Source organism: Calliphora vicina, chromosome 3, assembly GCF_958450345.1.
Source record: "Calliphora vicina chromosome 3, idCalVici1.1, whole genome shotgun sequence".
NCBI lineage: Eukaryota > Metazoa > Arthropoda > Insecta > Diptera > Calliphoridae > Calliphora > Calliphora vicina.
Genome location: NC_088782.1, coordinates 110,220,185 through 110,243,967, shown reverse-complemented (window position 1 = coordinate 110,243,967; position 23,783 = coordinate 110,220,185). Strand labels below are relative to the sequence as shown.

General features: G+C 30.8%; 5 protein-coding genes, 1 long non-coding RNA gene and 2 other non-coding genes across 8 annotated transcripts; 3 read left to right on the top strand and 5 right to left on the bottom strand.

Moving 5' to 3' along the window:
- Positions 1–1,595: 1,595 nt before the first annotated feature.
- On the bottom strand, positions 1,596–2,884 carry asf1 (histone chaperone asf1). The gene has a single exon (XM_065504762.1). The coding sequence runs from the start codon at positions 2,715–2,717 to the stop codon at positions 2,004–2,006; it is 714 nt and encodes a 237-aa protein (XP_065360834.1). The 5' UTR covers positions 2,718–2,884; the 3' UTR covers positions 1,596–2,003.
- Positions 2,885–3,434: 550 nt separating this feature from the next.
- On the top strand, positions 3,435–9,308 carry l(3)76BDm (trafficking protein particle complex subunit 8 homolog l(3)76BDm). Its single transcript, XM_065502743.1, has 14 exons — positions 3,435–3,695; positions 3,755–3,916; positions 3,977–4,611; positions 4,857–5,057; positions 5,116–5,219; positions 5,278–5,526; positions 5,593–6,055; positions 6,121–6,264; positions 6,374–6,524; positions 7,241–7,387; positions 7,453–7,917; positions 7,984–8,421; positions 8,488–8,526; positions 8,589–9,308. Exons 1-14 carry the CDS (start codon positions 3,530–3,532, stop codon positions 9,230–9,232), a joined length of 4,008 nt encoding a protein of 1,335 aa, XP_065358815.1. The 5' UTR covers positions 3,435–3,529; the 3' UTR covers positions 9,233–9,308.
- A 1,581-nt stretch (positions 9,309–10,889) lies between these two features.
- On the bottom strand, positions 10,890–11,815 carry PIG-F (phosphatidylinositol glycan anchor biosynthesis class F). Its single transcript, XM_065503345.1, has one exon. The coding sequence runs from the start codon at positions 11,728–11,730 to the stop codon at positions 11,020–11,022; it is 711 nt and encodes a 236-aa protein (XP_065359417.1). The 5' UTR covers positions 11,731–11,815; the 3' UTR covers positions 10,890–11,019.
- Positions 11,816–15,845: 4,030 nt separating this feature from the next.
- On the top strand, positions 15,846–18,015 carry LOC135955174 (snurportin-1-like). Its single transcript, XM_065505488.1, has one exon. It carries the CDS (start codon positions 15,906–15,908, stop codon positions 16,902–16,904), a length of 999 nt encoding a protein of 332 aa, XP_065361560.1. The 5' UTR covers positions 15,846–15,905; the 3' UTR covers positions 16,905–18,015.
- Positions 18,016–19,056: 1,041 nt separating this feature from the next.
- LOC135954842 (uncharacterized) lies at positions 19,057–21,393 on the bottom strand. The gene is made up of 8 exons (XR_010576270.1): positions 21,320–21,393; positions 21,034–21,082; positions 20,629–20,675; positions 20,307–20,361; positions 19,916–19,982; positions 19,639–19,715; positions 19,386–19,448; positions 19,057–19,182 (listed from the first exon to the last, which is right to left on the bottom strand). It is a non-coding gene; the product is annotated as an uncharacterized LOC135954842 (long non-coding RNA).
- On the bottom strand, positions 19,522–19,604 carry LOC135956113 (small nucleolar RNA Me28S-Cm3227). The gene has a single exon (XR_010576353.1). It is a non-coding gene; the product is annotated as a small nucleolar RNA Me28S-Cm3227 (small nucleolar RNA).
- LOC135956114 (small nucleolar RNA Me28S-Cm3227) lies at positions 20,056–20,137 on the bottom strand. The gene has a single exon (XR_010576354.1). It is a non-coding gene; the product is annotated as a small nucleolar RNA Me28S-Cm3227 (small nucleolar RNA).
- A 713-nt stretch (positions 21,394–22,106) lies between the features above and the next one.
- On the top strand, positions 22,107–23,586 carry TORIP (Torsin interacting protein). Its single transcript, XM_065504295.1, has 5 exons — positions 22,107–22,217; positions 22,304–22,937; positions 23,010–23,152; positions 23,216–23,324; positions 23,379–23,586. Exons 2-5 carry the CDS (start codon positions 22,316–22,318, stop codon positions 23,498–23,500), a joined length of 996 nt encoding a protein of 331 aa, XP_065360367.1. The 5' UTR covers positions 22,107–22,217; positions 22,304–22,315; the 3' UTR covers positions 23,501–23,586.
- The last annotated feature ends 197 nt before the right edge of the window (positions 23,587–23,783 follow it).

The window sequence follows — 23,783 nt, the reverse complement described above, 5'->3', positions numbered from 1 at the left end:
ACATTTTTTTTTTTTAGTTGAACATTTCTTTTCAGTTTTTTCATTTTTTGGATAAAAAAATTTTTCGAATTGTTATTTTAAATTTAAAAAAAAAAATTTCTGTTTTTTAAATTTTTTTTTGGTGAAAAGCAATCTATTTTTCAATTTTTTTCAATTTTGAATTTTAAACAAAGGAAGTAAAAACCTGTAACACAATAGTAAGACAAAATTTGTTTTTGATAAACTCAAAATATGCTGTTAAACAGTAAAATATGCTCTAAAAACGCAAAATATGACATAAATATGCTCTTAAAACAAATATATGCAAAAATATGTATTTAAGGGTAAAATATGCAAAAATATGCACTAACAAATCGATGCCAAAATTCTTAAATAGTTCTGAAACGTGTAAATATCTTATCCATGTGCTCATTAGACTCACCAGAAAAAACATGCATTTGCATATTTTGGTTTCCCTGGTGATCACTCATATTTCTGACTAAAAATCGATTTGTTTATATAAAAATTCACAATACCTAAATTCGCTAATAACTTGGCCAATAAGCGTTTAATCAAGAAAAAGAGTTTGATCTGTGTTCACTTATATTTCTTACCAAAAATCGATTTTTTATATAAAAACTCAAAATATTTAAATTCGCTAATAACTTGGCCAATAAGCGTTTAATCAAGAAAAGGAGATCGATTTGTGATCACTCATATTTCTTAACAAAAATCAATTTTTTATATAAAAACTCAAAATATTTAAATTCGCTAATAACTTGGCCAGTAAGGATTTAATCAAGAAAAGGAGCTCGGCTGTGATCACTCATTTTTGAGACCAAAATTCGATTACTTATATAAAAACTCAAAATGTGTACATTGATTTACATGTATTCAAGACTTAGGTTTTTGACAACAAACTTAGGTTCTTTGTCTCTCAGTAGCGCTTCTATGTCCTATATGAATAAAAATTATCATTCAATAACACTTTTTTTTTTCTTTTTAACTATTTTTACCTTTTCAAACCGCTTCTCACAAATTAATTTTTTTAACTTGGACAGGACAACGTCTGTCGGGTCAGCTAGTTAAACAAATGTATTAACTAATGTATATATTTTGGTTCCCTATAAAACTACCAATGAAACTTAAAGATATCTAAACATTTTCGATAACCAAAAATATTTTATTAACATTTTAGTTGTATTATTGATAACAATTCCTTGCAGACATTATTGTTGTATTATCGATATCCAAATATTGTGTAAAGATCTTGATGTTTTATCGAAAACCAAATTTATTTTAAACACTTTGTTGTATTAACCGACAATTTTCTATAGAAATTCTTAACACTCATTGATGATTTCCGCTTTATATCCGTATGCCACGTACGTAACTTAATATTTTTACTTGATTAACCAGATTTTTGCAAAATATTTTCTAAAATATTCCTATGGATGACATCATCATCATCTTCAATTATGTATATATAGTATATATAACCATAAAATTAGCATAGGTTTTAGATCCAATCACGTGATCACATTCTAATTGGTAATTTTCAAACATTTCCCACCCAACAATTATTCCAACAAATATAATTTTTATAACTTAAACAATTTGCACAAAAATCATTAATTTTGTATTTTGTTGATAAATTTTACAATAAAGTAAATTACGTACTAAATATTAGATAAATATAAAAAAATAATAATTAATGAAAAATTTAACACAAAGATCATTTAACATAACTTAGATAGAAAGAAACGATACAATCTTTAATTGAGACAAGCGGTTTAAGCAGAACAAGAGCAGCCATCAGTTAAATATTTGATAAGCTTTCAAGTAAAAGTATAGTATAAAGTAGACATTCAGTACAGTTGTACTCAAAATGTAACGCTTCTGGGAATTTTTCTTTTTTAAATTATTATTGGATCCCCTGCAGACTGTGTTTGTTGTGTTAAGAGATACAAAAACTAAATTGAGTTTTCAGCTAAACCTAGAGCCAAATCATTATTAAATTAAACCTAACATTCCATGGCTAACGAATTTGAATTTTCATTTAAAGCAGTCACGCCATTTTCGATTGGCATAGCTAAACTGTTATCATCCATTGTTGCTTCCGGCGCATCCAAAGAGGTAGGATTTGAGGACGACGAAGCGGCTGCTGCTGAGGTAGAGGCACCGCCATTCATATCACCAGCACCGCATTGCATTTCATCATCAGCATGTTCACCGTCCTGGCCATTGCCATTGGCCAGATCATTTGAGGGTGCATCATCCCAATTGATTTTGAAACGTGTTACACGGGGCTTTGTAGCCAATATATTGCGGGTTAGTTTATCAAATAAGGGTTTTGGTGGAGGATTTTCACGCATCTCAGGATCGGCATAATCGTTATTCACAAAATAGCCCACACGCACAAACTCCTGACCTCTGTATGAACACGTTAATAGAACTATGGTGACTCCCACAGCATCTGGTTCTGGAATTTTTGTTACATCTGGTGGATCAGCTTGAAAAACGAATATGTGTCTACCTTCGGGCACCGGACCCACATATATTGTATCTAATACTTGATCGTATTCCTCTGATTCGGCCGAGCCCACATAAATCATTTTCCATTCCAAATCCTCCTTCAGCTCCTCAATACACTCAAAGGTTAACTCGAACTGAAAGGGATTGAAAAAACTACTGGGATTGTCCAGCACCACAACATTTGTAATATGTACTTTGGCCATATTATAATTTGGCGGCAGTAATGTGTGGTGTGCTTTCAATTGCTAGCGTGGTCACTAGTAAATTTTTGCGCTTTGTTTTCCGCAAACAATACAAGGCAGATGGTGTAATTGCTTTTTGTCGCAAAAATTATTTTGCTTAAATTTCACTAGAATAACACAATTCTTAATGATTTTGTTTTAATATTCAAATAAACTCTTAATTACCTTAAGAGTTATTGTAATTTTCAAAATATTATTTATAGCTTTTTTGCGAAATTTATGAATTTTTATTTTATTGTTAATAAAAATGAACTGTGTTTGCCAAAAAAATACTGTTTCTTATAATAAGAGAAATGACAATTCCAGAAATGTTGCCAACTTTCCCGCCAAATTCCAATGCAAAAGTGTCTCAGTGCATTAATGCTATCAATTCTTAATGACTGACAACAGATGTTTACAATAAATAGTGATGCCGTATGTTTAAGATAATGGAACTCATATGTATTTTTTAAAATTATTTACAATTTTTAAATAAAATAAAACAAATTCTAAGAAAAAATTGTTCCGTTCTTTATAAAAATAAAAACAATATAAATTCATTATCATTGTCATTACATTTTAATTGAGCAGCTCAGTCTGATTGAGCACCGGATGAAGTTACCAGATTGGTAACCTTTTTTGTTTATTCCTTAACTTTTATGGAATTCCCAGGTGGCATCTCTTTTCTACACTTCCAGCTGTTTCATTGTAATTAAATGTTTTGTAGAAATTTATTTGTTTATTATTGTGAAAAATTCTAATTATTTAAACATTTTCTTCATAGCTGGCTCAAAATGATACATTTAACTGGCCAAAATTATAATACTCGGGAGATAGTTCAAAATATCTTCTCACCTTTGATAGGAGTACTCACCAGTCCTTATGCAGACGAGGTGTGTCATCGCAACAATTTATCATTTGTCGAATTGCTGCAACCATTTGCTAAATTGCAAAATGATGGTAAAATACTCAATAATATAATAGTTATTTCAATAAAAATAATTCCATTTACAAATCAGCTCATTTTCGTGATGTTTCGGGCACCAGTGTTTCCATAAGGGGCCTGCGTTTAAATTTCTGTGATGTAGACTGGAGGCCACCTCAAACAGTTTTGGCCCGTAAAATGCTTAACGAATCGGTGACCAATGCCCATAATGACAAGACTAAAGTAGTTCATATAGGTAAAATTGGATGTCTGTATTGAAAATATATATTTTTATATGTGTAATTGTGGTTTTTAGGAGATGTCAGCTTAGAGGTACCCACAGCAGAACCTTGGTTTGAAAATTGGCGTGAAACCTTTCTAACGGTGCAATTTCCAGCCGATCATGAATTTACCAGACATTTATTAAGTTGCCTCATAGTTTTATCTAGCGGAGATCCAAATATTGTTGAAACCGCCCACAAACTGTCTCAAAATGTTCATCAAATGCAAAGTGTTACGCCCCAAAAACTTCCCAAATGGTTTCAATCATCTGATGTTCTTAATAGCTATATTGTGCTACACGAAGGCAGTCAAGGAGATTTGAGTAGGGCTCAACAGGGCTATGAAATGTTAAAATCTACTTTCGGCGACACTAAATGCTTTCTTATACAAATCAATTCATTGGACTCGAATGTTACCAGTGAAGTGCCCGATTATTGGGCGCCATTTTTAAGGCGACAACCAAAATCCAGTGATAATCTGGGTTCAGGCGGTACGGGCGGTGACCAGTTGAGTGGCCATAAAACTCCCCAGGATAATCTATCCGTTATAGGCATGTCCACAATGCAAATGTCTTCTTTAAGTGATGCTGTAGCGAATAGTGAAACAAATGATTTAGCAGGAATTATGCATCCACTTAGTCCGGTACAGGAGAATGCCACAGAGGCCATAGTAAGTAAAATTCTGTACATTAAAAGTTGTGTGTGTGTTTCCAGTTTTCTTTGTTTACATTTTGATTCCAAACAATGAGATTTTTTTAAAAAAGTGTAGTGTGAGGTAAGGGGCATATGTATATAAGACAGAGGTTAGAATGAATTATTTCTTAATTTAATTTTCAAAATTAAATTTTCATTCTTTGAGAATTAATTACTTACTTGTTTTTTAATACTTGTTTACTTACTATACTCCTCTTTTAGAATTCGAAATTTTCCATTAGCAGTGAAAGTATTGCCTCTCAAACTATAAATCCTAACGTTTGGACTGGCGACTATGATGCACCACATGGCCAATGTCTAAATTCCATGGATGTGGAAAATTTAAGGCATTTTGTACAAGATTATGCTGTCAGAGCTCTAATACCGTACGTAGAACATTTGGTGGGCATACTAAATGAAGCAGTAAGTACTAAAAGAATATTCCAAAAACAAAAAACTCATTGGAACAATTTCTTTTAAGGTCACAAATAAAAAAGGTGTCAGTAAGTCGTTATTAAGTGCAACAAAACGTTGGTTTGTTACCAGCAAACCGGGCGCCAGTGTTAGTAATCAAAATGCTGTCATGTAAGTAATTTTAATCATTTAAATAAAATTGCTTATTTAAATGTGAATAATGTTTTAGTTACACCCATGAATCGGCCGAATTGCAGACACGCAAACTAGGTGATTTGTATTTTATGTTTGGCCATTATAATATGGCTTTTCAGGCCTATCATCAGGCTAAACGGGACTTTAATGCTGATTCGGCTTGGCAATATTATGCAGGAGCTTTGGAAATGGCAGCTTTATCAGCATTTATGCTGGGAACGGCCAATCGTAAAACCTATGACTATATGGAAGATGCTATAGTTTGTTATTTAAATACTTGCAGGTAAGTTTAAAATAATGCTGTTTATTTTGTTTTTCTTTTCATTAATTTTATTATATTATATGTAAGATTGCAACAATTTGCCACACGCGCCACCTTGTTAAGTATGGAATGCTTGAAAACAGCACGTTATTATGGCGAGGCAGCCAAACAATTAATACGCATGACCAGTGAAGAATCTGATTTGCGTTCAGCCTTATTATTGGAGCAGGCAGCCTATTGCTTTTTAGCTTCTTCACCGGCCATGCATCGCACTTATGCCTTTCAAATTGTTTTATCTGGCAATCGTTATTCTCGTGCTGGCCAGCGTAAGCATGCCTATCGTTGTTATAGTCAAGCCTATCAAGTATTCCAACATAAAGGCTGGAGTTTGGCCGAAGATAATATACAGCATACTATGGCCAAACAGGCATATATGCTGAAGAAACTAGAAGAAGCCAGTCGTTCATTGGCTCATCTGTTGCGGCCGGGCAGTTTGCAAAATGGTCAACAGCAAATGAGTTTTCTTAAAGAGTTTATACAAACACAAAATGTAAGTTTTGAGTGGCTGTAGCTGTAAAGAAATTCTCTGTATATAAGTGAGTTTTCTTTTTGCAGGAATATATCAAACGCCATCCTGAGTTAGGTTTACTAGCCCATGCTTTGCCTCAAGTTGAACAAGACTCGATAAAAGTGCTTACTCTGTCGCCTGCACCTACAGCCAGTGCTAATCATATACCAGCCTCTAATATTGATATAAATGTAAGTAATCATTACACCTTCACTCTACTCTACATGGTTTTAGGTTTTTTGAATCTTTCGATCAGATGAAAAAGTAAATAAATCTTTGTCATTTTCTTTTTTCTTAAAGACCGATTTAAATGAGGAATCAGTTTGGCATAAAATCGAAGAAATGATCGTGACTACTGCTTCTGCTAATAAACCTTTGGTTTTTAAACCCTCGAGAAGTTTATTCACCAAAGAAAATCCTACAACCGATAATCCATTCGCCATACAGGGTGGTAAGTTTTATATTGGAATTTTGTTTTATAAAAAGTACTTTTTATTTATTTTAAAAAAGTACTTTTTTATTTACTTTCAAAATGTACTTATAAATTATTTTAAAAAGGTACTTTTTACTTATATTAATAGATAATTTTATTTTAAGAAGGTACTTTTTAGTTAAAAAATGTAGTAATTTTTATACCCTTCACCTTCGTGAGAAGGGTTGTCGTGGGAATGTCTGTCCGTCTGTCTGTTGAAATCAATTTTCTGAAGATATCTTCGGGATCCAAATCTTCAATAATTCTGTCAGACATGCTTTCGAGAAGTTTCCTATTTAAAATCAGCAAAATCGGTCCACAAATGGCTGAGATATGAGGAAAAATGACTTTAGCAACGACGTATATAAGTTGCATCTACAATGCATCAAAAATTGTTTTTAAAATTTAAAAAAAAATTTTAAATTTAAAAAATTAAAAAAATAATTTTAAATAACAATTGGAAAATTTTTTTTTCAAAAAATGAAAAAAAAAAAACTTTGAAAAAAAAAAATTTGGTTTACCTAAAAATATTTAAAATTTGTATTTTGAAGTATGATTTGGTGAAGGGTATATAAGATTCGGCACAGCCGAATATATCTCTCTTACTTGTTTTAAAAAAAAATGGTATTTTCTAAAAATACAGATTTTTAAAAAAGATTATAACCCAAATTTGCGCACTTCCATATTATTTTCAGAACCCATCGAAATTGCTGTTACTATTTCAAATACCATACGTTGCAGTATTATCTTAAATAATGTGGAACTATTATGGCGCTTGAAACTCGATAATGAGGAGGAGTTAACAAATATTAGTCTTTTCGAAAATGCAACTGAAAATCCCAGTAAGTTTATCGTCCGCAAAAAAAAAATCCCAAATAAACTTTACAAAACTATGACAACTTTTCAGATAAAGCCGCTGTGATGGCTGCTATAAAAACAAGTGGTTTACAAACTTTGCAACTAGATGAAAAGGGCAGTCAAACACTGTACTTTAAATTAACACCAAAATTAACTGGCCGTCTTACTATAGTGGGCATGGTAGCTAATGTGGCATCAGCCGCTGAACCCCACAACACTTTAATGGGTTCTTTGCAATTTGAGACACAAACCTTTAGGCCGCCCGGCAAACTGAGCAAACAAACCTTATTCGATCAAAAACTTAATATACGGGTTATACCCTCGGTTCCCTGGTTGAATGTCAGCTTCTCTACCATACCCACAGATTTAATAGCGGGGGAAATTATTCCCGTAACCATACAATTAAGAAATGAGGGCATAAAACCCATAGAAGAAATTTATTTGGGTTGTGACAATCCCAGATGGTTGACGTTGCAAGACAAAGATGCTGATATACCTTTGTCCATACTTAGTTGTAAGTATTTAAAAGTTTAATTACAAATTAAATAATTTTTCAAGGAATTTTAACCTTTTTTCTTAGCCCTCAAAGATTTAAGCAACGAAAAATTAGTAAAAGATAAAGAAATACGTAGACAACATGTTTTTCGTTTACTCAAAAACAAAACCAATGACAATGTGGCCCTAAAGGCACAAGAAGCCACCACTGTAACAGCCTGGCTACAAGCCCCCTTCGACAAGGGTGACTACACCTTGCATTTACTATTTTATTATGCTTTACCTTCGTCAGACTCAAGTCTTAAATATCGTTTGGTACGCCATAATTGGAAATTTAATATACACGAAAGTCTACACACCGAAGTGAGTTGTGTTATAAGTAATTCCGTCACTGGTGAATTGGGTCTTAATGTTGAGGTACGCAATGAAAATAAACTGCACCATCCTTTAATGTCGGAATTGTACATTAATTCGTTGGCCTTGTACTGTGAGCAATTTAAATTAAATAAAGAGAAATTCTACTGTAAGTATATGTGAAATGTTTATTAATGTTTTATTATGGTTATATTTTGTTTATTTATTTGTTTAGTAATGAATCAAATGGATATAACTGGTGGACTTTTGGGAGGTAAGTTTATCAAATGATTTTACAGCTTTTTCTTTTTAATTAATTTTTTATTTTAACACTAGAACGCTGCCTTAAATCAACCAAAACCGCCAGTTTTCAATGCCGTTTACTAAAGCCTACTAATGCAGAGCCTATGCCCTCTACTTTTCCCTCTCATGATATACTCAAACCACGTCTCTCTTATATGGATGTTATGCCCATGAAGACAACAACGCCCCATCCAGAACAAAACATTCCAAAAATGTCTGAAATTTATAGTTTTTTGAGCAATCACGAAACAATTTATTTCAATACCAACATTACCACAGAAGAATTCAATAACACGGTGGCCTCCTATGAACCACACACTACACTGGCTGTCTGCTGGACAGCTGCCATTGTACAAAATTCTATACAACGTTTGGCTTACGGACAACATTTCGTGCAATTGAAGTATTTATATGAAAAGAAAACGTGTCCATTAACGGGCGAACTGAAGCAGTTTAAAAATCTTGACAAAGATCAAGAAAAGCTCTTGACTATTGCTGAATTTGCGCAAAAGAAATCACATGAGATCAATGAAGTATTAGTGGATGATAAGGTTAAAGCTGAACAATTGCAAACATTCGATGATGATGAGGATGACTTCTGGGAACCGAATGACACGTATGTGGGACAAAGATGTCTATTAGAGGATGAAACATTTTTGGTTGCAACAAAAGCTTAAATATAAAACGTAATGTAATTGGTTAGTTTGTTCATTAATATATTGTGAAAACAAGAAAATATATATACAACATAAATCAAGGGCGTTTATATTAAGGAATTAGGCTAAAACCTGCAGTGATAGACAGTTGTTTGTACACAACATGGACTTTTGGATAATTCTTTTATAACGCGATTTGATATGATAATAAATTTTGAAATAAAATTGCAATCTATTTCACTGTAAGAAAAAACTAAAATTTTGGTGAGACATTCGTACATAAGTACGCAATTTAATTTAATTCCTTTATTCTTCTTTTCTAAACAATTGGTATGACCTTCTGAGATATAAGGACAACCTCGATTTTTGACCTATAATCTACATTACTAAGTCATTAATATAGACAATACGGATATCTAATGATAGATATTTCAAAGACCTTTGCAACGACGTATATATGTTGGACCTTCAATGTTTTTTAACCCGAATTTTTGTTTTCACCAAAAGTTTTTTTTTGCTAAATATTAAAACAAAGAAAAAAATTTTTAAAATATAAAAACAAGTTTTTTTTAAAAAATTAAAGAAAAATCCAATTTATATAAGTGCTCCAAAGGAAGGACTTCCCTAAATAAGCCGTTGATAAATGCTATTAATAAAAGACGAAGAATCGAGTTTTGTTGACAACATTTGACAATATGGATACCATACAATGGGTCAAAATTTCATGTAATATTTTTTAACCCGATTTTTTTTTCGCTAAATATTAAAAAAAAAAATTAAATTAAAAAAACAATTCGAAATTTTGAACCTAAGAAGATCGTGGTTAAGGCTTTATTTTTTCAATATTATCAAAGGATTCGGACTTAAAATGACGGCAGTAATTTTTCTTTAAATACGGAAAGGTTTTTTCGAAATAATAATAGCGATTTTGAGACGAATTTAACATTTTAACGTAATGTTAGTTTTGAAAATCCTTTCAATGGAACCATAATCTCTATAGTTTATATTAGTTTTAATTGCGATTTTTCTCAGATTACTTTTAAAAAATGTATTTCTTTATTGATGATACATATTTTTATTATTTAACCTTTTTGATTCCTATTTAAACAATTAGAATCCAAAAATCGTATTAAAAAACAAGTATGAGAGCTATATTCGGCTATTTTACTTCACCAAACTATACATTAAAATAAAAATATTTTTAAACGGCAACGTTGCAGAAAAACTAACGACATATACAAGCATAAAACGTACATAAACTAAAAACGTACAAACTAACTAGGCCTTTAAGTTTTTGAAAACTGAGTTAGGTATCTGACATGAGGGTTTAAGATCTATGTGTATAAGGTTTTTAATGAATATTTACTATTTGATTTTTAAAATCTTCCACTGCAAAAAGCAGTACTTCTAATACATATTCATCCCAATTATGAAAAAAAAATTCCCCGATAATTTTTTCCCTTTTCGTTTTTTTAACATAGAATTTGAATAGGAAAAATGAGAAAAGGGAAAAAAACTCCAGGGGCTGATAATGTTAGCATTTCTAAACGCAACAAGTTATTCCAATAAAAGTTAAAGTTATCCACATCATACTTCAGTTGATTATACGCCAATATATTATCTAATTAAACATCTTTAGATACTTTAACATATATGTTTATAATTACAAATAAATCCATTCTATGTTGATTTAGATTTTTTTTTATTAAATTTTGTTTTGTGTACTTAATAAATAAGAATTTTGGTTAATGTGACTAGATTAATTAAAAAAAAAACGTATGTATAAATAAAAAACAACTTTCTACATTTTAAGAGCGTTTTTTATTCATATACACCTTACCAGTGGCATACAAAACACAAGAACAGGCATATATATTACCCAAAGCACTGCCTAGTAATGCTCCCACAACATTGGGTATGGGATAGGCTTGCCAATCACGATCCCAATCCAAGGGTGAAACAATCGATCCAGCCCAGGCACCCAAAATACCACCGAGAGCATTATACTTGAACAAATCCAAAGCAGTCTCTTCACTTTTTGTTAGAAAATCTGGTTTTTCGCAGAAGCACACCTGCAAGGCACCACCACCGCCCAACAAAAACACCGTGGGAGACACCGACAGCAGCGTCAACAGCAACGAAAGCACAAAGGTTTGTTCGTAATTTTGTAAAACGGGCGCTCCCAAAATGATACACACAAACGCATACAACAGTGTACACAAAAATTGCATCAGCAAACCGCTCGCCAAGTCTTTGGGTGTAAAATATGCAGCCTTTTTTTGTTTCTGCTTTTGTGTCAGCACAGGATCATCATGACGCCCGTAAAAGCAGCACAGTATTACCTTTAGCATTTCACCCGTGAATACAATGGGTATTATGAGTGAGTCCCAAAAATTTCCAAGGTGCGTCCAATTTCTGCGGTATTGCATGTAGGTCATACAGATCAATATTACCCCCAAACTGATGGATAGGTGGAAGAGTTGATGTTTGGTTTTTTGTGTATCGAATTTAACGACCATTTTAGCTTGAATTACTGTTTTAGTTTACTTATAAAAAGAATTTTTGTTTAAAAATTTCGGTTTTTTTTCTTTCGAGCGTCTATGTTTATGGCAGGTTGGTTGTGGCAGCAAAATATATAATTTTCTATTTTTAATTTTCCTCTTTTGACAGAGGGTGGAAAATTCAGTGATGGTAATTTAGCTATTTTCTCCGCTGAATTAGCGATTTTAAAAACATTTTGGTATTATTTATTTATTCGATTATTTTCTCAATAAGTTGCCAATCTGGTAACTTTAAGCGATGCTCAGTCAGACTGAGCTGCTGACGTCATGAGCATAAATACTTTTTTTTCATGGCAGCGCAAAAAATAATCAGCTCGAAAGTCGTTTGTCAAGCGTCCAATGTAAAACTGCCATAACTGCTTGAAGGTCTAGTAGCGGTCAACCGGTTTTTTCATCTTTGTAAACTTGACGGTTTTGGTTTTTCATAATTTTGACAAACCGATTAACCGGGTTATCTGGGAAGGAACTAAGGTGCATAGCAAGGCGAATTTATACAAGGTGGAGTCAGTCAAACAGCTGATAATTTTTTTTTTCGCTTTTTGGTTCTAACAGTTGTCAAAGCTAGTTTTTATATTTAAATATCTACATATTCTAATCGTATTAACAAAATATTTATTTTTTAAATAAATAAGTAAAGCCCTCACTATACAATTATCTACATTACATTAAGTTTTAATACTTATTTGTTTAATTTTTAATTTTTTGACGTTTGTTAAGACCAATTCAAGGTGCATTTAATAAATACGCCTTGGGGACAAACATATAAATTTATCTTTCTATATCTCGTCTCACACACTCATCGATTTTTTACTACATTTTATTTTTTCTCTCGCTCTAAGATCTGCCTTAATGGTAAAATTGAAAAAATGGTAAACAAAAAATGTAAACAAAACCATACGGTTCGATATTACTATTTTGACAGCTGTCAATGGTTTCTTATCTGGGTATCTGTGTAAAGCCATGGTAGGCGTTCATATTGTTCAGGTTACGATGATTTTCGTCAAACAACCCGAATGTGAAAATAAGAGCGTAATAGAGCGTAAAAATACACACAATTCATTCAGTTTCTTGATGTTGTTGTGGATATTTTATTTTTTACCCAAAAGAGCACACAAATTAAATGCCTCTTTTTGCCTACCAATGGTGTAAAGCAGTGGTGCCCGAACACATACCATCAAAGCTTTGGTTGTGTTGGTAAAACAGCGCAGAATTTGATTTGATTTTGTTCTGTGAGATGAAAACAAAGCAACAAACACATGATCATTATAAGAAAACGCACAAGTAAGCTTATAGTGTATGTGTATCAAAGTAACGTCAGCAGAATTTTCTTGCCCTATTACGCGTGCTAGGGAATTGTGATTTCGGGCACCACTGGTGTAAAGTATTCTTTATTTCTGACTATGATTATGGGCCAATGTATTGCATGCTTTGACAAAAAAGCAACAAAACGTATGTTTGGATGTACATGCTTTGCGTATTTTGTTTTTTTTTTGGTATTTTGTTCAGCGCAAGGCGAATTCATATAAGGTGTCCTCATTAGCCCAGCTGATCATCAGCTGTTTTATCCAAACTGTCAAAATTTGTGTTTGTGTTGGTGCATGCCATATACATGTGTGTGTTTGGATTTGTGTGTTTTTAATGCGTCCACTTTTTTTCTGTTGTTTTATATTCATGAAATGAAGCAATAAATATACATCAAGGTGCATATAATAAGGTGCCATCGGCAGCACAGCTGATTATACAAATAGCACGCACAAATGTCAAACTACATATATACGAAATATTCGCCCGTATGTCAAACTCTATATATAAAAAATAAGTGAATTCGCCTGTATTTATTTCAATTCGCCACTGCTGTCACCTTGTTAAATACGCCTTGATATACATATTACAGCTTGTTGTTAAATTAAACTTTAATAATGAATTCGCCTTACTTGTATTTTTTGACAGATTGGGTGAAAAGCAAAAACAAAATGTATGTTGTTTTTGTATTGTTGTAGGGACGAGTACACCTTATATGAATTCGCCTTGGCCACTGCTGTCACCTTGTTAAATACGCCTTGCCAAGGCGAATTCATCTATATATAAAAAATAAGTGAATTCGCCTGTATTTATTTCAATTCGCCACTGCTGTCACCTTGTTAAATACGCCTTGGTCGTCACCTTCTATATATTCGGCTTGAATATATGAAAACAAAATTTTTTTGAAACCGCTAGATCAAGGTGCATTTAATAAGGTGCCATCGGCAGCACAGCTGATTATAGAAATAGCACGCACAAATGTCAAACTACATATATAAAAAATATTAGCCCGTACGTCCGTATGTCAAACTCTATATATAAAAAATAAGTGAATTCGCCTGTATTTATTTCAATTCGCCACTGCTGTCACCAAGGCGTATTTGACAAGGTGACAGCAGTGGCGAATTGAAATAAATAATACTACAACAAATACAACATATACAAAAACAACAGGTACTTTGTTTTTGTAAAAAGATAAGTGAACTGTCAAAGTTGCCTGTGGTTGTTTTTGCTTTTGGGTTTGTTGTATTTTTCGCCACAACAAACACAAGTGAATTGACAGTTCACTTGTCTAAACAACTGAATAAAAAAAATAATCAGCTGTTCTTCTGTCGTCACCTATAGATTCGCCTTGCCACCACTGTTATTTGCTACCAGTGTTGCCACAACCTCAAAATATTTGTAACCAAGTTTGATTAAAAAAATAACCAAAATGCTAAAAAAGTAACCAAAAAAAAGTTTATTGCAGACGTCATGTTTTTAACTTTTTTTTAAAAAAAATATGAACAGAGGTCTGAAATTTATTTTTATTAATACATTTAACACAGGTTTTTATACTTCAAGATAAATTTTATGTCAAGATTTAAACATTTAGAATATTATGAAAATAAATTCTTAATAGCTTAAAAATGCTAATGGGGGCCAATGCATTGCCCCTCAAAGTTGCTTGATCTTTTTAATGTTTTTTAGATGTGGTGGGCCTACGGAGGTTCGAATTTTTTTTTTTAAATATAACCTATATTGGCGATATAATTGTAAATAAAATAAAAAAAAATCTTGGAAAGTTGGAACATGCCGTATTTTTTAGATTTTTTCCCAAAAAGGCCTATATATTTTTTCTTTTGTAAAAAAATTTTCTTCGGGACTATATACAATTTGTATATGATCCGTAAAGAGAATTTAATGCAAAATCGTGTAAAGTAAATTTTGGCTCACTTAAGCGGACACAACACACCCCAGACCTATCCAAACTCGACCAATTTTTTAAAAAAAATTTAGATTTGAGTAAAAAATTCTAAAAAGCCAAAGCAACGATCCTCAAAAAGCTTCATATTTGTATAACTTAAATATCTACAAGATTTGTTAACTATCACACGGTAAATAATGTCACAGTAGGCACTTTTCTAAAAAAGACTCAGTTTTTGGAACACATTTTCCTCGGTTTAGGAATTTTGGTATTTGAAAATAAAAAAATGTCAAAATTTGTAATGTCGAATTCCAAATTTCTTTATGATATCTTTAACCGTTAAAATTTTACAAATGTTATATTTTTTTATGGAAAATCAACATATCATAATTTTTTAAGTTTTTAAGGTCAATGACGTCCCAAAAATTTATAAAATTATTTAATTTTACTAAAACATCAATATTCAAGTCCTAACGTTTTCAACAATATCAAATATTTATATAAAAAGCCTTTATTTACTCCTCAGAAGTTCCACAAACCTTGCCACATTTGAAAAATTTTTACGTTTTTTTCAAATATTTCATGCAAAATGTTACTAGTTAACATATGAAATGTAAATTTTGAATTCAAAAACATACTGTCTTAACAGAAAGTTAGTTGTAACACATTTTGCATGCAATATATGAAAAACGCATTCGATCTCATTAGGATCGTATAATTAAATATTGAAAAATCTGTCTATAACAAAATGTTTTGAAAAAAGTAACCAAAATGAAAAATAAATACACATCTACACATCAGGAAAAAAATAACCAATTTTGGTTATAAATAACCAAAACGGCAACACTGTTTGCTACAGCTGCGAATTTTAACCAAATTATTTTTCACGATAAAAACGACAAACATTTTTCACGATAAAAACGCGATGTTACAGATTCTATACAAACAAAATCTTGATGGAAAGGAGCGTCAGGAAATACGTAGAACAAGACTATTGCACCAACAAAAAATTAAACGTTTAGAACAACATGATGACCAAAGACACCATAAAGAGACACATTGTAACGAACAAAAAGGCAAGTCCTACAAGAAAAAGTACAAAAATCATAATATAGAAAACATAGATCTGCAACTTTCTGAATGGCTAAAGGAAAAACCGGATAATTTCGATGATTGGCTATTAGTACCATGTCCGAAAGGTCAACGTTGTTTGGTGGTCGCTGCGAAAGGAGAAACAAAAATGTTTAGCAAAAATAAATCATATCGCATGACATTCGCAAGTTTATTACCCGGAGGTGGTATTAATGGTTCTAACAATGACACCTGCATATTGGACTGTATTTACAACAAAGAAATGGACATGTTTTATGTACTAGATGCATTACATTTCTCTATACCATTGATTGATTGTGATGCCGAATTTCGTTTTTTTTGGTTGAAATCGAAATTTAACGAACTTAATGAGTTGGAAGACATGTATAAATGTGATAACCTGAAAAGTTTTAAGCTTTTAGACTACTATGATATGTCAAATGAGGAACGCTTGGCAATGGCTTTTCAGAGGTGTCCCTTATGGCTGGATAATCAACCACAATTAGATGGATTTCTATTTTATCACAAAGAGTCTCATTATGTATGTGGTACTACTCCCTTGGTTTGTTGGCTATTTCCATTTATGGTACCCGATGTAATACAAATGACAGTCAGCAGGTTTTATGAGTCACCAGTAAATTACTGTAAACAAAATCCTTGGCAGTATATGAACGAATTTGACAAGGAGATCACTATTAAACAATTGAAAAGAAAAACAAAACAATTGAAGGAACTGGTTCAAGACGAACAGTCCTCAGAATATTCAACAGCTGTGGAAGAAGATCAGAATAGTTATTTTCAAATCAATATGGATATGGTGGGTTGTCACTAGAATCATTACTAACAACGGATAAACTATTAGAATTGGAGGACGATTCTTATTAATAGGGATTATTTTAGTTTTAATTTATGTATACATATTAATATTTAAGGGAATATAAACTTCAAAATATAATCGACCATTTTATTATTAATAACCAGGGAAACCGGAAATATGCTCTAAAAAAAGCGTTTTAGGCGCTTTAAATATGCAGTAAAAGCTTTAAAATATGCTATTAAAATTTAAAAAATATGCTCTTAAAAAAACAAACTACATAATTTTTAACCAAAAAAAATTCACTTAAATTTTCAAATAAAAATCGTCTATTGGATCTGAAAACATTTTTAAATATAGAAAATGTTCTTTCGACATCAACTGATGTTACAGGAGCAAATTTAAAAGACAACATTTCTCTAACACTTAGAACGGTTAAGTTTGAATTAGAACTAAAATTTGATATTTAGATGGAGCTATTATTAAAATAGTGCTTATGCTGTGCCGAATCTTATATACCCTTCACCTAATTATACTTCAAAATAAAAAATTTTAATATTTTTAGATGAACAAAAATTTTTTTTCAGTTTTTTCATTTTTTGGATAAAAAAATTTTTCGAATTGTTAATTTAAATTTAAAAAAAAAATTCAGTTTTTTAAATTTTTTTTTTTGGTGAAAAGCCATCTATTTTTAAATTTTGAATTTTAAACAAAGGAAGTAAAAACCTGTAACACAACAGCGAAAAATAAGTAAGACAAAATTTGTTTTTGATAAACTCAAAATATGCTATTAAACAGTAAAATATGCTCTAAAACGCAAAATATGACATAAATATGCTCTTAAAACAAATATATGCAAAAATATGTATTTAAGGGTAAAATATGCAAAAATATGCACTAACAAATCGATGCCAAAATTTTTAAATAGTTCTGAAACGTGTAAATATCTTATCCATGTGCTCATTCGACTCACCAGAAAAAACATGCATTTGCATATTTTGGTTTCCCTGTTAATAACACTTATGTCCACTTTGGTGAAATGCATTGAAATGTTGAAAAATAAAAAGATTTTTATTAATATTTACAACAAACATGAAATTTACTTAAAATAAAAGAATAATTAAAAATAGCTCTGGTAAATAATATCATCTGGTAAGACAGATATGGAGGATAATAAGCACATTCACTTATATTTTATGTAATCAAGTGAAAAAAATCAAAATCGGTAATGCCTTAACATTGGTCAAGATAATATGTAATAATTAGGGTATTCAATCGATTAACCGTTAATCGGTTAACCGATTAATTTTGGACGTTTAACTGTTCGAATAATTTAAAATTGCCGATTTTCAAATAACAAATAAACCGATTAATTTGTGTCGATTAACCGAAATTCCTTTTTTCCATTTCATTTCAAATTAAAATTATATATTTTTTCAAACATCCAAGAAAAATGTTTAGTGAGAATAACAACTGACATATTTAATTTACATGTATTTGAAACTTTGTTTGCATTTACATGTTTATTTTTTATTTGTTGTATTTGTAGAACTGATAGCACCTTGTATGAATTCGCCTTGGTGCATAGACACCTTTATTAGGGAAAGCAGATGGTTGATAAGACCGAACACGCAAATTTATATTTTGGCCTTAAATGGCTTTGTATTACAATCTTTAATAAATAAAATTGAACCTCTTTAGCGTTAGCTAAATTCCTTGAATTCTTATCCTCCAATCTCTACCTACATTTTTCTCTTGCTAAGTTCTCCCCAGGCACCACAAAGACCCAAGTGAGCTGTACGGACGACCTAACCCAGACGGTTAACCGGTTTGAATAAAAATTTAATAGGTATAAATAATTTTTTAAGACAAAAACCCAAACCGGTTTTTTCAAAACTTTTTCTGTTAAACCGGAATTGTTATGCTGGTGCAATCATATCTTCTAGTCACATTTTCGCACCAGATGCTAAATTCCCAATTTAATTACTGATGTGTCTCCCAATGACACATTTCTATAGAAAGTATCTGCTAAAGATATTTCTATAGAAGTGTCTGCTAAAGATCGAATGTAGCTAATCGAAAAAATATTCGAATTAAAATTGCTTCTCACAAGATTTCATAGGTCGTCTAAAACAACCGATAAGTATGCAAATAAATAAAATACTAAAAGTTATATTAGATTTTAAACCACTTTATTAATTTTTGTAATAAAAGCCATTTAAATAGCTACAGTTGTAGTAGGCTCAATTGAGACCTACAAATTTGTTCCACTTCTGTTGGATTTTCTGGCGGCAATCTGGAAGAAAATAACAAAACCAAAATTTATTAATATACCTATAAATCACTATTTTAAACAGATTTTCTAATTTGTATAATTTATTTCAATCAGTTAGAAAATTAGTTACATGGTATTTTTCAAATGAACTATACTATAAATGAAACATCATAGAAATAAAATTACAAAAATTGATTTGCTAGAGTTTTTGTTTTTAAACGCACCTTAAATTGTGTTGGCTATTATAAGAAACGATCTTTGGTTTTTGTGGTTTTCCCCAAAATTGTCTGAAATATGTAAAAAAAAGCAGGAAATTAGAATGCTTTTCTATATAAAAAAAAAAAATAAAATTCTATAAAAATAATTTCAGAATCCTTTTGGTTTAATTTTTAATGTGTGATCAGCATAGATTTCATTCAGATTAAATTTGTCATCATGTTAAGATTTTGAAATTATTTGTTTACAAACAATACTAACCATTTTTCATAAAGCCAAAATGATTTCAATCAATACAATTTGCGCCATGAGGTTTAAAACAGTCCTTAGGATTTAAACTAAAAATATAAAACAAAAAATTTCTTATTAAAACTTGTTTTTAGGAATATCACGTGTAATTTTTCATAAGTGAAATTTTCAGTAAAATTTTTAGCAGCATGGTTTTTTAAATTGGGTTCGTCTCAGAAGAGGGATCCTGATTTAAGGATAAATCATCATAAAATAAACACATGGTGTACAAAATCATACAAATACTAACCTGTTTTAAAATTTATATGGACACGATGCGTTTTTTCCTCCATTACATAGTAAAACCATAAGTTAAACTGAAAAATTAAAAAATAAACTTTAATCAGAAAGGGTTTTATATAAGTTTAAGGGAAGTTGTTAGTTTTGGTTTGTTTTCAGAATCCTTTTGGTTTAATTTGAATATGTGATCAGCATGGATTTTTATTCAGATTAAAGTTGTCATCATGTTAAATTGCTCGATTTAACAATTTATCTTTTGGTTTTTGGAAATATCCAATAGAGATGTTATGGTTATAGCATTTAAGTACAAATTTATGGCAGAAGCCAGTGTAAAAATTTCCAAGAACCAAATAAATGACAAAACAAATATATATATGTATTCAAAAAAAAATTTAACTCACCTTTAAAATGAATGTAGTGGAATAAACCGTTTATTCCATCATTTACGATTTGAATCTAAAAAATAAAAGAAATAAAAATTTGTTAAATACAATTTCTTCACAAAAATAATTTCTTTGTTTTTGTAAAGTATCAGTAAATAATGAGACAGCATGGTTTTTTATAATTTGGGTTCGTCTCAGAAGAGGGATCCTGATTTTAGGATAAATCATCACAAAAAAACAAACAGTATTTACAAAAGTACATTTTCTAATAAAATGTTTTCATTAGAAAATGCACTTTTCTACCAAACAAAGACATGACATTTTAATCAACGATACTAACCTCAAAACATTGATTTTCAGTTTGTACTTCAGTCATTTTATCACCATCTGTAAGAAACAAAAAGTAATAGTTGTTAAACAATTTGTTGAATAAGATCTAAAATTTATTTATAATTTAACAAATACTCAGTTGGCCGTTCTTATCTATCCTCAAAACGTTTAGAAAAATATTACATTTATTAATAAATTAATAAATACTCCATTTTTATAATATTCAGTTAATGAACACTCATCAATTTACGTTAATTTTCTGCTTCAATTTACTTTGTTTATTAAACTTTGTAGAAAATGCGACCATTTCTTGATAAAGTTGATTGTAAAATACATACATTTTCTAATATAATGGTTTCCATTAGAAAAAGTACTTTTCTACCAAAGACATGGAATTTTAACCAAGGATACTAACCTCAAAACATTGATGTTCAGTTTGTACTTCACCGTCATTTTATAACCATCTGCAACAAACAAAAAATAATTGATTGTTAAATAATTTGTTGAACAAGATGTAAAAAATTATTTATAATTTAATAAATACTCAGTTGGCCGTTCTTATCTATCCTCAAAACGTTTAGAAAAATATTGCATTTACTAATAAATTAATAAATACTCCATTTTTATAATATTCAGTAAATGAACACTCATCAATTTACTTTAATATTGTTAAATTTCTGTTTCAATTTATTTATAATTACCTTTTATTGTTCAATAAGTTCTTTCCAGAATATTGTTTAAACTTTTTCGAAACTGCGACCATTTCTTGCCAAAGTTGATTGTAAAATGAACGAAATCCAGCGACACGTGTACAAAACGAAAATTTGAAACGGATATGTGAAGTTGGCTGCAGTTTGTTTTCAGACGGTTGTATTTTTTAGTATTAGCATTCAGTGATGTTTTATTTAGCGATTTTGAGCAGAATATGTGGGGACAATAATTCGTTCTTCAAACAATCAACTTTTTGCTGAAAAAGTCAAAATCGACTTTTCGGTTTTTAATATCTTTTGTAAAAATTGTATAAAATGAGTTTTTCTCATCAATAAATCTTTAAAACATATATTTTTTACATTAAAATAAAAAGTCAAAAAAAGAGACTCTTCTTAAATAGCTTGAGTCGAAAAGTCGACTGTTAAAAACTTTTGAAAAGTCAAAGTTCGTAAGTCGACGTTTAGAAATCGAAAGGTTGAAAAGTCGACATTTTGTTTCAACTATAGAAATCTATTAAGACAAACAGATACCAAAATACGTATTCTCAACTTCCAACAATTTATTTTTATATATAAATGCATTAAAGGATTAAAATCACATAAAAGCAATAATATGTTCTAAATCTTTTATTCTAAACGCCAAATTATCCTTTTAATGCTTTGATAATAGAGCTACTAAATGATTTTAAATTCAAAAGTTGACAACATTGTGCCAAACATAATAAACCGAATCGAATTTGATTAAGGTGACAGCTAGGCGAATTCATTTATTTTAATTATATACAATTTGATATTCGCAAGAGTAGAGAATTGTTTTTTATGTGTGGAGTTTGACATTCGCACGAATAATCAGCTGTTTAATTCATGTCACCTTATATATACTCGCTTGGTAATAAACAACAAAATGCAAAGCGTTATCTGCGAAATTCTAACAATAATAAAATTGTATATTAACTAATTTACATTTGCATATAGGATAATAACAAGATGCCGGAAAATGTGATTAGCCCACGTCCATCTATACATGATAAACGCGACACACAAACACCCCAACGTGAAGAATCTGATCAAGAAAATGAGTCGTCGATCCTCAATAGTAGTCAAGATCAAATTACTACTGAATCAGGTTCTGATCTTGAAGGATTCGATGGCAATAACATATATACCAGTAAAGAATACACACGAAAAGCTGGGTTTAACGTGTCACGCAGTGTACCACGTACACCTAAGCGGCCAAAACCAATCCCGGTGAATGGTTCACGCACACTGCTATATACAGCAGAACGCAGTGAAACATTGCAACAAAAAAGTACCCCGAATAGCAGTTCCCTTAGGTACATTATTTTATTAGGTCTAGTGGTAGTATTTGCTGTTTATTTTGCCCTGCCAAAAGAGGAAATTAAAAAAGTGAAATATTGTTCCTTCGAGAATTTACAAAAACTATATCCCCAAGAAAAGCCAAAGACATGGCGAACTTTAAAGGTGGGTATTGAATCAATTTTAAATGAACGCGTACAACAGCCAGCAGTTTATTTATTTGCACATCATGGTGGCCAACAAGTTTTCCAATTAATAAAAGATATAGCAGTGCAAGCCTCTGGTTGTTTTGGTATGTAATAAAGTATAATTAATTGTATTAGCATGTCTAAAGGCTTGTGATACTTTTGGTTTGTTTTTAAAGGTAAACAAATGGTACCCATTGAAATGCAAAGCAACGATTTCATATCAACACCCGGTGTTGAGGATGACTATGGCTATGCAATTAAGAAATATAAAGCTAAAATTAAAGAGGGTAATGTTATATTAATCGCTAATCTCAATGAAGTAGGTACACTTTATCATAGCGTTAAAACTATATTTTACTAAATAATTTAATCATGACTTCAGATACCAGCTGAAGCAGCCAGAGCTTTGCATACCATATGTGACACTCATAGTCCTATAGCGAAAGATGTGGTTATATTTTTAACGCTTACTATACCACCATATACAGAGGGTAAGTCGAAATGTTTATTTTAATTCACAAATTTAATTTCAATATTGATTACAGGTAGTGCAACAGCCAAGGCCGAAGATACTTTGAGAGAATTGTGGGCATTGAAATTAGGAAACAATGAATTGGATCCTTTAATAACACGTGTCACCGATCAAGTGATTATTGCGGAAAGTTGAATGTTTTAAAGGGTATTTTTTTCATTATATTCTAAGTTTGCGAAAATAAATTGTTTGTATTTAATACATATTTTCACACTTTTAAATTAGTTTTTTTTTTAATGTATTTAATAATTTTTTTAATTAAAACTTTGTTAGATTTGCTGATTTTAGAGGAAATCATTCGCGAACATCAAATTTCAATAATTTTATTGTGTGTGATTAATTGGAATAAAATCCTTTGAATCTGACTTACTGGCAAAGAATAAATTTCAATTATTACTGTAACCGTATTTTATCGTTA

Excerpts from the sequence above, each read along its gene's own strand:
- PIG-F (XM_065503345.1), bottom strand. The coding sequence starts at position 11,730 with ATGGTCGTTAAATTCGATACACAAAAAACCAAACATCAACTCTTCCAC.
- LOC135955174 (XM_065505488.1), top strand. The coding sequence starts at position 15,906 with ATGTTACAGATTCTATACAAACAAAATCTTGATGGAAAGGAGCGTCAG.
- TORIP (XM_065504295.1), top strand. The coding sequence starts at position 22,316 with ATGCCGGAAAATGTGATTAGCCCACGTCCATCTATACATGATAAACGC. Across the intron at positions 22,938-23,009 it reads GCAAGCCTCTGGTTGTTTTG|GTAAACAAATGGTACCCATT; the intron begins GTATGTAATAAA and ends TTGTTTTTAAAG. Across the intron at positions 23,325-23,378 it reads TATACCACCATATACAGAGG|GTAGTGCAACAGCCAAGGCC; the intron begins GTAAGTCGAAAT and ends TATTGATTACAG.
- asf1 (XM_065504762.1), bottom strand. The coding sequence starts at position 2,717 with ATGGCCAAAGTACATATTACAAATGTTGTGGTGCTGGACAATCCCAGT.